Source organism: Bacillus rossius, chromosome 1, assembly GCF_032445375.1.
Source record: "Bacillus rossius redtenbacheri isolate Brsri chromosome 1, Brsri_v3, whole genome shotgun sequence".
Taxonomy (NCBI): Eukaryota; Metazoa; Arthropoda; class Insecta; order Phasmatodea; family Bacillidae; genus Bacillus; species Bacillus rossius.
In genome coordinates, this window is record NC_086330.1 from 71,828,539 (window position 1) to 71,842,550 (window position 14,012).

The following is a 14,012-nucleotide window of genomic DNA, read 5'->3' on the forward strand; positions in this document are numbered from 1 at the left end:
GCCAAGCTACTTCAACACCATCTAAATTCAATGCATTTCCTTACACCATTTTTGTTCTTTGATATGACCTCTTCACTTTTTTCAGTGCTAATCTCACACATACCTTAATTCCTCACTTCATCACTCCATGCCATTAGTTGCTCTTGCACCTCACCTTCCTTTCTCCCCACACCATCAAATCATCAGCAAATAGCACGGCCTCCATCTTTTCTTCCATGATCTTTTCTTTCACTCTCTTCATAATCCTCTCCAAATCTATGATAAATAGCAATGAGGACAATGTACTACACTGCTTCACTCCATTGACATGTTTAAACCATTTTGTTATCCCTCTTCAAGTTCTCACACTGCTTCTGTTCCCCTCATACATACTTCTCACTCCACTTATTAACTCTCATTTATTCCCAGTTTCTTCCATAGCTTGCTAAACACAAGACTTCTCCGCATCCAGAAATATTACTAGATCTTTCTCAAATTCGTATCTTCTCTACATCAGTTGTCGTATGGCCAAAATCAGGTCTATGGCAGACCTCTTTTCTCTAAACCCATGCTGCTCTTCATGCCATTTTCCTGCCATGCCATTTCTTATCTTCTTTTCCAAGATCCCATACACCTTTGCACAGTGGCACAACAAAGGCACTACTAATTCTTATTGCCCTCATGCCATTCACTATTTCTTCCAGAGCAACCCTTATTTCCTTCAGATAGTCAACACTTGAATCCTCAGCAGCCATCTCTCTCTACCACTTTCACTACTTAAATAACGTAATTAATTAGTTATTTTACTTACTCTCAATTTTTAACGATTACCTAGCCTAAACTTCTATTCAAAACTAACACTAACTCTATTACATTCAAACTATCTTTATAACATTTGAAATGCATTACAATTCTTAACCCTAACTTTATTTTCAAAAAACTAAATTCCTTTTTTTATTTACTTTTATTTTAATTATATAACTCAATTCTAAATCTTTTAATTTGGGCAACCCCACATCTGACACCAAAATGTTATGGAAATGTGTGGGGAGAAAACTGGGTTCATAAAGGATAGCCCAATTAATTAGATACAGTTTTATTTATTACTACTGTCTACACCTTACATTTAATAAGGAACCACAGTCCAATCTCTGTCCACAACAATTAATCTTAAACTGATCATTCCAACATTAACACTGCCCACTGGAGCCTCGCTCGCCAGTAGCTCGCTCTTCTGTCAGTCTGTCCACACACCACAGTCCTCGACACTATCTCGCATCACTCACCCACACCACGCCACAACTCCGTCCCGAACTGTCGCCTGTCGCACCTGGCTCACTACCACAGAGACTCTCGAGACTCTCTCACACGGGTCGCCCTAGCTGGTATCGCTACCAAAGAGACTCTTCCCTGGTAGCCAGGCCTTCAGTCACCGACAGTCGCCCTGATGTCACCGCGCAAGACTCCTCGCCAACGAGGCCACTTGCCCTCACACTCTCGCTGATCACTCAGGTATCGCCAGTATCTCTTCCAGAGGGGGAGACTCCTCACACTGCTCTTCCGCTCTTCGCTTGGGGGCAGGGCTTTATTATACCTGCAGAGGTCAAGCGTAGAAGCACCCAGAAGCCGCGGGTTAATGTCACAAGCCTCCATGGTCAGGCGTGAAAACACCCAGATGCTGTATTTGACGTCACTAGTGTCACTGACCCAAGGCAACATCCCCAAAACTCTCAAGACATCTTGGCGGCGGCATGTTGGTAAATCCCAGGCCATGACCCAGACTGTACTCCACGGCACTAACAGAGGGTGCGGGGAGCAGGGGAAGGCCGTGATTGAGAGACCGCTAATGCCCAAGTGACACACAACTCTCGCAAAGAGGGAGGGAGGGTTGGGAAAGGGTCGTAGCCTCCCAGACTCCGCACCAACCAGCGGCCAGTGTAACAATATATTTATTCTTTATTAATTCATAACTTTCATATTAATATCTTAAATTTCTGTCATTTTAATGTGATGACTACATGGAAATTTTGACATCACATAGCAGTTAAATAAAAAGGATTAAGGTATTTTTTAAAATATCCACTTGATGTTTGTTAACATTTTCTGTCAATAAATTTGTAGACAGAATTCATATTCACTTCTCTCCCTTTTTTTTCACAAACATATTCTAAAGCGCAAAGCATAGAAGAACTGAATTATAGCTGTACATTAGCCTAAATATTACTGTCTATGTATATTCCGAAAACAAACACAACCTAGTGATATCAACTGCATATTGTAAATTAAAAATAAGTAATTACTACATTTATATTTCAAACAGTTTAGCAATGAAGGAAAAAAATTTCTAGTATAGAGTACTTAAAAAAACTGTGGGGCTCTAAATGTTTTTTTTCTTTCATTTTTATAACATGCAAAATAAAAAACCCTTTAAAAAAATTTTTTTCATGAAGTGGAGAAAACTGCACTATAACACCTTATTTTTCAGATTTTTACTAATAACTACTTTGCATGCTTACCCTGCCATCCTCTTCCTTGATCTCCATGCTGACCTCGAATACAAATATCTCAATGTGTTCCTTGTCTGGAGGTACGGGCAAGTCTGCGGATGTCACCGAGTTGATCATCGAACGAGGAACTCGCTGGAATGCTTTGGCAAAGCAAGATGACACCTGGCCCACCTAAACAATACAGCATACCATCCTGCAAAGTTATTTCATAATATAAACATTTCTTCCTCCAATTTCACAACTAAAATCTCATAAGATACAACAAGTATAATGTACCATCATACCATTACTCTGCCCCGCATTCAAAGTAAGTGTCTAGTGTCCACCAACATGGGCATGGAGAGCACAGATGTCTCAGGGCATGTCAGGTTCGTGGTGCCTCGTTTCTTACTGGGGCATCAAGCCGGAAGGTGAGCTCAGAATCCCACTGGCTGGTACGTGTGCTCACTGCGACCTCCCACGCCACGTTTTTTGAGTTCTCCACGGGTATCAATACCGTGCCTGGTGGCTGTGATAGTGGCAAATCTCTGATGTAATGGGTGAATGACCAAAACTCCATCCCCCTTCCTCTTACACTGCTTTTACACAGCAACCCCCTCCTCTGACATGTCACAGCTGTGTCTATGTCCTGGTCGAGGTCTCAGGTTGTAATGGGGAGGTGGCTCCCCTTGCAGATCTGTCATGATGCTACTACCGTCTTCACTAACTATGCTGCTCCACTCCAGGGAGGAGATGTGTTTTAGGGCTCTAGTGGAGCACTGAGGTGATAGGTCCTCTGTAAGCTCTTCCACTGGCATCAGGAAGATAGCTTTTGACAGAGACACATCCAGAGGTAGCCCTCTGAAACCAGAATAGTCTATGCATCCTCACTCATCCACTCATCTGGCTCCCACACCACCTCATATCTCCCACTGACAGCAGCTAGTCCTGGCCTGCTGATGTCGGCAGCACTAAGAGCCCTCCTTGGGAGCTCTGCGTGTCCATCTGTGCCTAGGATGGTGTCAGAGCTCTGGACCATGGGTGGGACAGCTTAGTCCGTGAGGGGGTCATGGGTCGGACACAACCGGCCAATCTGAAGAAGGTGGTGTATCTGGCACTAAGGCTGGCATCTGAGGCAATGGGACGTGTACCAGCATTGGAGGCTCATAAAAGGCGCAGGTTGTCCCCGAATGTCTTGAAATGCACCAGGTACGTTTCTCTAACGTGGCAAATTATAGTGTGTAGGCACCAGTCCAGTGTGGCACCAGTCCAGCACAAAAGAGAGAATGTTCTCATTCAAATACTGTATCTCCTTCCAGCATTTGTCCCATAGTGCCCACCCGGACATTTGAAATTGGATAGACCCCACCACATGAACAGGTTAGTGACCATGAGAATAAATTGCTTTCCTCGCGTCGATCCAGGGTAAAGGGCTCATGATGTCCAGTGCTACTTCCCTAAATGGCGATGCTAGCCGTCTGGGTCGCTGCTGTTCTATGCAATTCTGATGCCTAGTCTTGGCTCTCTGGCACAGCCGGCACTGGCGCACAGACGTCCCTGGAAATAACCGCCCAGGAGTGTCTCCAGCCCCTTGAGCTACTTGCACGGGCTGCCAGCGACTTGCTGGCAATGCGCTGGCTCCCAAGCTACCAGGCAGTCACGAGCGAACAGGAGATACTGCAACACACCACTTGGCCGGGTTTATACACTACGCGATAAATGCAAGTCAGATACTTGCAATGAGTCAAGATAAGAGTTACTGAAAGCAAATCATCTGCAACATAGTCCAATACATCATTTGAAGGGCCCGGAACCCATGACATGGTGTCTGCTAAGATATTCTCTCGAATGCAACATGCTCTATGTCAAAATCGTAGGCCTGCAAGAATAGAGCCACCATGTGAATTTGCATAGAACAGAGCTCCTACAAGCACGTGCTATCTGTTCAAAGTGTAAAAGGACGGACGTCCGTCCAGATAATGTAGATATTGCAGTATTGCCCACACCACGGCCAAGCAATCTCGTTCATTGTAAAGGTAGCGCCAATCTGCTGCTCTAACTTGGTACTACCATACCGAGGATAAGATGCTCACCATTGTCCCTTATCTGATAAAGAACTACACTGATACCCTCCACACTGGCATCAGTTAGAAGAGACACCTTGGGTGATGGGTCCAGTCTTGCCAGTGTACAGCACTGTCCAAATAGGCCCTGAAGGTTGTCAAAGGCTTGCTGCGCCTCAGAATCCTAAAGATACTTTTTACGTGAAGTGATGCAGCTACAGTGAAAAATTTGGCACATGGTCCCAGAACCAGTTTGTAGTTTCCAGAAATTTCTGCAACTGCTTAAGTGTAGATGGCACTGGTCATGTCTGAAGTGCCTGCAGTAGGTCAAGCATGGTCTTTCACCTTCTGGGCTTACAATGAGTCACAGAAACTTCTTTCTTGGGAATTTCCTCCTCTATCAGACTATCTTTTTTTTTAATTTTCTAGTTATTATAGTTTCTTTGTTATTGGAAGAAATAATTACTTTAAATTTTTAATCTCTAACTATATAAATAACTACAAAGCCAATTTTTTGTTTCACTATCACAAATCATAAACCAGGATCAATTTCCTGAAAGAGAGAAAATTATTATAAAATCCCTCCTCTCTTGATCCGCACCTGCACTCGCAAAACTGACAGGCTACAGATTGGTATGTGAAATCGTTCCTCCAGACGTGACATGACAGTAATGCGATATGGAGGAGATAAGCACTGGGTTCCTCACTTACTGCATCTTACGAGTGACGAGAGTGGCGATGTAGTTCACATTCCTGTTGCCTTTATCACTTTGGCAGCACTCTTCAGCTTGTCTTTTTCTGTGAATTTTTGCACGAACAAGTCCAAAAAACTCAAAATATTACATTTTTTTCCTTCAATCATTTTAACTACCATTCACTCTTAACAGACTGGTTATATTCCCAAAAATTGTCCTTCAAGTAAAAGTCTGTTAATTAAATCACGTTTCCCCATAACGAACAATATTAATGGTCCTAGACCTTCCAAAAGTGCCTGCTTTTATCTATCAATACAATACATAATAAAATTCTGATTAAACATTTGAAGTTTAAGAAATGTAACCCATTATGTAATGAATAATAGAAAAATCTTTTTAATGTGCTATCTGATAAGTTACTGCCGGCTTGTGACTTGCCAGGCAGTGCGGCAGAATAACGTGCGCTGCAGCACAGCCAAACAATTAAAACTTGTCAACTTTGATAAAGCAAGCGTGAAGGTTATAAAAAGTTTAAACTGCTTGCCTTGACAAGAGTGAGGGTGAGAGAAAGAAGAACAGGAAGTGAGAGAATGTGTGAGAAAAGTGGCAGTTTCTCCTCATATGACTGATGGCAGCAGGGCCATAAACATTGTTGCATAAACATTATTGCACAACTTATAATTCAAGCCTCAACATAGTAAACCAGCATCTACATTGAACTGAAGTGTACGTAATAAGATTTCACAGAACAAAACAAACTATAAGAACTTAATCTGTTCATTTACGGTAAAAACACTACGAATGCACAGAGCCTGAACAACGAAGGACTAATGGCGGACTCCAAAACTCTTTGGAATAGAATGGCTTGTGTACGTCACCATCTAGCAAATCAGTGAAAAGCCTGCATAGATTCACTTGGCATATCGAGAATCACGGGCCGGAGGAAGGGGTAAATTGGCTGTCATTTCTTTGTCATGCACATCATAAATATGAAAATATGTATTAATGCAGAGCCTTATCCTCCTTTTATACAGGCTGGGGAAAACAGATATACAGACACACTTTTAAAACTGACAGCACTTGGATACGAGTGTATATAAAGGTTATTCAAGAAGTACCAAACTCGCCTGTTTGTAAGTTGCAATGCAGAAATGTCCTCTGTAACAAGTTTGGTGGCCATAAACCAAATTAAAGTCAACAAAATATAGTGTCCGTTACAACAAATGTATTTTAAACAAATGTCAGTTAATCAAGGGCTTTCGGTAATTAACTCTATATGCGCTTTGTTCCATCATAGATTTTTACCTCTATTTCTAGTGGATGCATAAGTTTTCATTTTTATTTTTGAAACAGAACCTATCTCTTTTACACCTCCAGGAGTGGAATCTCGCAAAATGGTAAAAAATATTTTCTTTATTACGATAATTATTCTTACCAAATATTTAGGTGCAAGTTTTTTTAGCTTTGGAGATATAATTTTTTTTTTTTTATAAAACAAAACTTGCCCATTTTCATTTTTCTTAACAGCAAAATAATGACAAATGGAATAAATATGCATGTCATTCAATCTTATTTTCTTACCCCTAATTCTAATAGGTTCAGAAGTATGCATTTTTCTTCTTAAAACCGAACCCCTTAGAGGTGAAAATTTGCAAAATTGTAAAAAAGATGTAAACAGTTTTGGTATGTTTATTTTTTATTTCCAATAAATTTTCTATTGCTTGATTAGCTTTGAAGATATTAATTATTCAAAAACCATATCTACCCCCTTTTCAACCACTTGGGGAGAATTTTTTAATTGTATATAGCCTACTGTTTAAGTTAGCCAAAGATAACAACAAAAATTTCATCAAAATCTGTTCAGCAGTTTTTGAGCAATACCAGAACACACAGACAATCAGACAATCAAACAGTCAAATAGGCAAATATTTTAAAAACCATACTTTTAGGTACTATATAATGCAAATATCAGTTTGCTATAGTTTTTTTTTCTTTTTTGTAAATTCATGCAATGTACAGACTTTTCACCCCAAACAGTTTATTGTTAGTATACATAATTTAAAGGTGAGCTTAATTTTTATGGAGTGCACTTCATAATATATTACAACCTTGATTTGAATATGTTCTACAATAATATTTATGTTCCTATATAAATCAAAGCAATTTACCTTATAGTAAAAAATAAACTTAGAAAATTTTTCATACAAACTTATTTCCTATTCTGGTAAAACTACGAATGCTACAAACTGGTGCCTAGCAGTAGCTTCGGCACTTCACTCGGCTCTTCCTGACAACTCCATTACCTGCCCAACCAGGACTCTGACCACTATTGTATTCAAGTTAGAGAAGTGGTTAAACTAGGTTCGTAAGTTCCAAATGCCTTGCAAAAAATTGATACTACAAAATATTGATAAAAAAAAGTATAAAGCATTCCCAAGTATAAAGTACTCCCTACAGCCCATTTTCTAACAGTTGAAACACATTTATCAATAGTTATGATAGTAAAAATTCCCTTGGATGTAATAAAAAATATATATTCTACCCTCACCAAATACAGTTTACATTATCACTACTTGAAACTATACATGGATTAATTAACTTGAGTAAATATTTACCAAAACCTGCTGCACAAATATTTAAAACACAAATAAGCCTCCAGTTGAAAGCCATTAGATCTCACTTACTGAGCAGTAAATACGTATTATTAATTTTGCAGACGTTATGCCCCTCACATGCTCATAAGTTAATGTTCATGTTTAGCGAGGGTTACAGCATTTTATTGGTTTTGGTAATTAGTAGATAAATACTGATTTATTGTTGTATTAATTTAAAGTTAAAAGAGCTTATCTTGAATATTTTATGCTTAATTTGCTTTAACCCATGTGTTTTGATGAGGTTTGTATGTCTTAGGGATTTTTTCATTTTTTGACATTATGTAAATATATTTAAATTACTAATAATTCATTTTTGACTAGTTGGCAATGATGTCATCTGAATAAACATAATTTTTAGCATCTTATTTTACCTTTATTTCACATTATTTCTGAAAGTTTTGTTTACATTAATTTCTAGACAACTGTTGAGCTTCTGGTATTTTCCGTAATGTGTTGGTTTACCGACAATAAAAAAACAACCGGTGTTGGCACAATTGCACTTACTTAATCATCTCTAGCAAAAGTTCAGTCAAGTAGTTTTGTCAGTAAATGTGTTTCAATTATGCAGTTATGTAAGGCACTGAAGTAGAAATTCATGGAACATATGATTTAGTTTATTGTGCTTTGTGATTGGCAGAGAAAGCCACATATTATATTAAGTTTTTACTGGTTGTTTGGGTCACTGTGACTCCAGTGTGGATGAAGCCATGTTATCCAACTACTCTGGTTTCGACATCAGCAGTGAATAGTCATGTTCTAACTTGCTACGCAGTAGCAGGGTAATTTTCGGTCGCTGGCATTAAGTCCATCAATCATCTATATTTAAAAAAAACGAAGTGAAGTGGGTACCACATCAATTTTAAAAAAAACTAGTTACTTTGTGGTGTTTTTGGATGTTTCAACCTTCAAAATTCTTACTACCTTTGTAGACATTACACATCAGGGCAGAAGAACATTTCCTCACAGGTTCAGCTGCAAGTGAACTTCATTGTTTAATAGCTGGAATGACGACCTTGTCTTTTTTCTGCCACATATTTTCTATGTGAACTGGCCTACTAGGAAAAGACGAGGATACTCTTCAATCTGCATTAAATTCAAATTTGTGAGACAAATAAGAAAAACGCATTTTCTCAAGACCGACTTCTAAATTTCCAACCCAAGATCATTGTGGACACCGTCAGCACATCTCCATGATCACTAAATTACTGGTCACCTTCATCTCAGTAGCCAACCAAACCCTTGGATGGCAGACATGAATTGATACATACTACACATCAAAGATCAAAAAAAGATTTTAAAAAAACTGTGAAGGAGCAATGAATATTAAGCTATCTGCACCTTTCCTCCTTTTCAATGATCTCTTTTAACCTCTTCCTTTTGTGCACGCACTCTGCTGAGACACTGTCACAATAGGTAATGTATTTCAGTTTTATGCTAATTTAAATGCTTCCTAACCGTGAAAAATGTACTAGCATAGATAATGCCAACCAACCTCTCCTCAGTACTTATCAGAACTATAAAATCATTTTGTCTTTAACAAAAAACTGCAATTCGGCTCAAACATTTTGCGTATTGTCTTGAGAGGTGTCATGACACAAAGAAAAGTAAATTGAAGCCTAAGCATTAAAAGGCCACAGCAAATCACAAAACATTACACAAACTACAGTAAATATTTAATATGTACAATATTATATAGAGATATGCTGCAAAGAAATAATATTCTACTTTTGCTAGCACCAACATGCCTAAGTAGTCAACAGTCTTGTGATCAAAATTTCAAAAACTTTAGTACACGTTAAAAAATTAATTTATAAATTATTTTTAAATCTGTAAGATTTAATCTATAAACTTCCTCGGTTACTTTGAATTCATGCAGTACGGTACAAAATAAAACCAAACATTACATTTCTGATCAACAACCTACACACATTTGTTAGATAAACGAAACTGACCAAAATAACAAATGAACACCAATGCACATACATACCTACTGTCAACAGAGACGAGGGAAGAGCACAAGGACCAGCAGCAGTGTAACTCTGGAGCGTATGAAAGGGAAACACATGTAGCGGTAATGAGGTCACAAGCATGCAGCTAGACACTCTCGCTCGCTCCGCTCACTCGTCGCTGTTATCAGTGTCCATCTGACACGAGGCTTCAGTTACCACAGTCCCCCTCCCCGCCCTACTGCCAGCAGTTATCACCTCCCATTAGCATATCAGCGAGCACCCCACAGAGCTCCCTCCACCAAACTACCAGCCACACCACATACAGGACTACAGACAAACTGTGTTCATGGCTAAATATACCATTTTCTATACCAATAATAAAACTGTTTGACATAAAAAGTCTGCACATTGAATTAAATGATGAAAAAACTATTGTAAATGGCAATTTACATTATTGAGAACTCAAAAAATATAGTTTTTTAATTTTTTTGTCTGTTTGTTTATTCCAGCATCAATTGAAAACAAAAAGACAGATTTGAATGAATTTTTTTATTATTAGAAAGGTCTTTGGCTAGCTTAAAAACTAATATATATATAATTACAGAATTTCACCTTTATGATGGTTGAAAAGGAGAAAATATAATTTTCATATAATTAATTATATCTCTGAAGTTAATCATGCATACAAAAATATTTTGGGTATCGATAATAAACATATGAAAACTACCAACTACAATTTTACCATTTTGCGAAATTCAACCTTTAGAAGTGAAAAGGGTTAAAAATGGTGTATCTTCAAATCTAATCAAAAATAATAAAATATATTGGGTATCAATATAAACATACAAAAAATACCAACCACATTTATACCATTTTGCAAAATTCAAACCTAAGAGGTAGATATGTTTTTAAAATGAAAAATTAATACGTCCAATTCAATTCGAACTAGAAGAAAGAAACAAATTAAACTTAGATTTATTTTTTAAAAAAATATTATCTCCGAAACTAATTTAGTAAGACATACAAATTAATTTCTAATTTTAATAAGCTCAACATTCTGGCTAGTAAACTTGTTAAGTAAATTGTTCACTACCTCTATTGTATAGAGTTAGCTTATTTATGCTTCTTTAATTTATTAAACATTTTATCAACATCCTTTTTTATAATTTTATAGCTTTATGTTTTAGTTCTCAAAGGGTGAAATATTGTAGATACGATTTTTAAAAAATAATATGTTCTGATCAAAGCAAACTTAACTTAAGATATTGGAAATTATTAATTAACATACCTTAAGCTACCTTCTCTTATTCAACGTTCTCTGAAATATCAACTCTTAAATTCTAACATATATTTAGAATCCACTAAATCAGTACTGGCCCAATAAACTTAATTTAAATTTAAATGTAAGTATAGTGTAAATAATTTTGATTTCAGATCTGCAGTAAAAAATTGGAAAAGTTTGTTTTTATTGTGTTGATGGATATTGCCATATTTACTTAGGTCTGAATTTTTACATAAGTATCCTGTGGGGAAAAAATCCAAAAAGTAAAAATATTTGGAAATTTAGTTTAAGCAATACTAAGCATAACTAAGAATCAAATTGTATGATGTATAAGAAATTTCATATCTGTGTTCTACATTTCAAATAAAGATGTGATTGTATCAAATTACTTAAAATAATGGAGGTATTTTTAATAAGGTGAAATTATTTAATTATTTGAAGCATAGTTTTGACCATAATAAATGAAAATGTCCATGTAAACAATGGCATAAACTTAATTAAAATTAAATAGGTGCATGTTTTAATTTTTTTTTTTAATTTTCTACCTTGTGAAATGAAAAGGAAGTGTGATTTCATCAAACGCACTAAAACAGAAGTTATAAAATCAGATACTTAATCTATACTAAAAATTAAAAACCATAACCACTTGTGATGTGTGCCTGGTGCATGAACTCCAGTGACTGTGTAAAATTATATCACCTTAGTCGAGATATTAACATAATGGGTTTTTTTAATGCTGGGGCCAGAATATATCCAAAATAACTCACAAACTGAAAGTGCACATCAGTCATTTACTTAATAACCTTCCATGAACACTGTACATCAATACATTATTTCAATAATAATTTGCATAAAGATTACTGAATTTACCATTCTTCAATTAATAAGAATTCTCAGGTAGATACAGTTCACTCTAACAGTTGCTCATGTATGACCGCTGTGAAAATGTGTGGTTAATCAATATAATTCACAATGTAAGATACAAATAAAGTGATATAATGTTAAGTTTAACTTTATGTTACTTATCCACAAAAAGAACTCGGTAAAACAAGAGTTGGACCACTGGATGCGTAAACTCAAGTACAATTAACACAAAAACATATTAGCAAGTATGCATCCAAATAACTATGTAAATTTTCTATAACAATTATGCTCAAATACTGACTTAACTCTGTTGCAATATTATGAATCATAAGCATCTTTTAATAACACAAGGTTTATCAAAAGCCCCATTATTTGTTTATAAACTGTTCTCATTAATTCAGTTTGATGCTGAGCGACAAGACTCAAAATGGTAACACAAAAATTTGTTAGTTTGTCCTGTGAAGGAAAAATAACACAAGACCCTTACACTCTTACTTGATATTTACGAATGTACTTCGGAGATGACACCGGCTCTCGTTCTGAGGTAACTCATGGGTAACGTTTGGGAGAAATCGTCATCTGCTTGTGCCAGTACCTTTGGTTAACCAATTGTAAGACTCCGGGTTGTAATCTGCAAGGTACAGCAGCATCTATGGTATAGGACTCTCCAGAATTAATTCCTTCCTTCCTTCTGCGATGATTATTTCTCTCATACTGTTAGATATTCGTCGACACACAGTTATATCTCAGTCTGAACCAAAATACAAAGGTTCATCTTCTTGTAATTGTCTCTATCCCAGGAACTTTTTTTTATCCAAATTATGTCAACTTTCTATTTTATTCTAATTTTTTGTGAAGTACTCCGTGTTTCTCCATTCTGTAGAAACTTCCAAGGTTTGGCATGTAATTCTACAACGCGTTATCTTTCAATTCCAACACAAATTTGGTTATTTAAAATAAATCATCTTAAAGCGACAATCAGTTCAGTATCTCGATATTACTGGTATCTACCATTCACATTTCTTGAAGTAACATCTATATTTCAACATAGTTTTCTTGTTCAAAAGCTGTGGCATCACAATATAACTTCTGGTCCCTTGGAAGCTTCGATTCTATCAATCTATCCTAAGATTTTTGCGTTAATAGTCCTGGAAGACCGAAAATTCTTATCTACAGTAAAACATAAAAAGATCACCTTATGTTTAGCACTATCTGTTTTCTGACCAATTACCATTCAATTTAATATTTTTTATCAGTTCACAAATTATTTGGTTAAGCAAAGACAAAGCATGTATTTAATATATGCCAAAAACCAATGAAATAGAAAACAAAACCCTTTAACATACTCTCATGATCCACAGACAAAACAATAAATACGTACATTAATTCGATAAACTGAATAAATGTTCTTTGAAGGCGGGTTTTACTCATACAATTTAGGAAATATTCTTAAATGGTTTGTTTATATATTTCTTTTATACAAGTGATAATTGGTTTTGTCTATTTCTTTAGAAGTAATAATGTTCATAATTAATCACATGCATTTCTAGAATGGTAAAATATAAGCAATACCTGAAACTGCACAAGCGAACCACTGGTTATAAACTATTTTAAAAATAAAGGTAGACACACAATGTGTATAAAATATTGCCGAATGAAACTGCTACACCAGAATGAGTTTGATGCACATAAAACAGTTTGTTTGTAATCACTACAACTCTTCACGTGATACTAACAGAAGCAGATAAGAGGGAGGAGTACACAATCTGAGCAGACTTGCCAACTGTTTAGATTGGGTGTTTGACGGTGCACACAAACCAAAAAGTATCCAAAAATGTAATAGACTTATTGGTGTTTGTATTGGTTATCGTCATTAATGATTCTTATAACCTCAAAAAATAGAAGGTAACATTTACATATAACAAACATGCAGTGAGAATACAGAAAACTGCACTATAGCAAATTGTTCTTACATAATTATAACCATTTATAAAGTTACTAAGGCATATTTAAAAACTAATTTTAGTATATAAAATTTTA

The 14,012-nt window shown here is 36.2% G+C and overlaps 1 protein-coding gene across 7 annotated transcripts in view; it reads right to left on the minus strand.

The window, feature by feature from the left end:
- LOC134537532 (rab GTPase-activating protein 1-like) overlaps positions 1-14,012 on the minus strand; it is a 132,001-nt gene that overhangs the window by 102,151 nt on the left and 15,838 nt on the right. For all 7 annotated transcript variants that reach the window (XM_063378100.1, XM_063378071.1, XM_063378091.1 and 4 more), the window contains exon 5: positions 2,496-2,657. In XM_063378100.1, the coding sequence (XP_063234170.1) occupies positions 2,496-2,657 (162 nt within the window). The remainder of the gene's footprint in view (positions 1-2,495; positions 2,658-14,012) is intronic.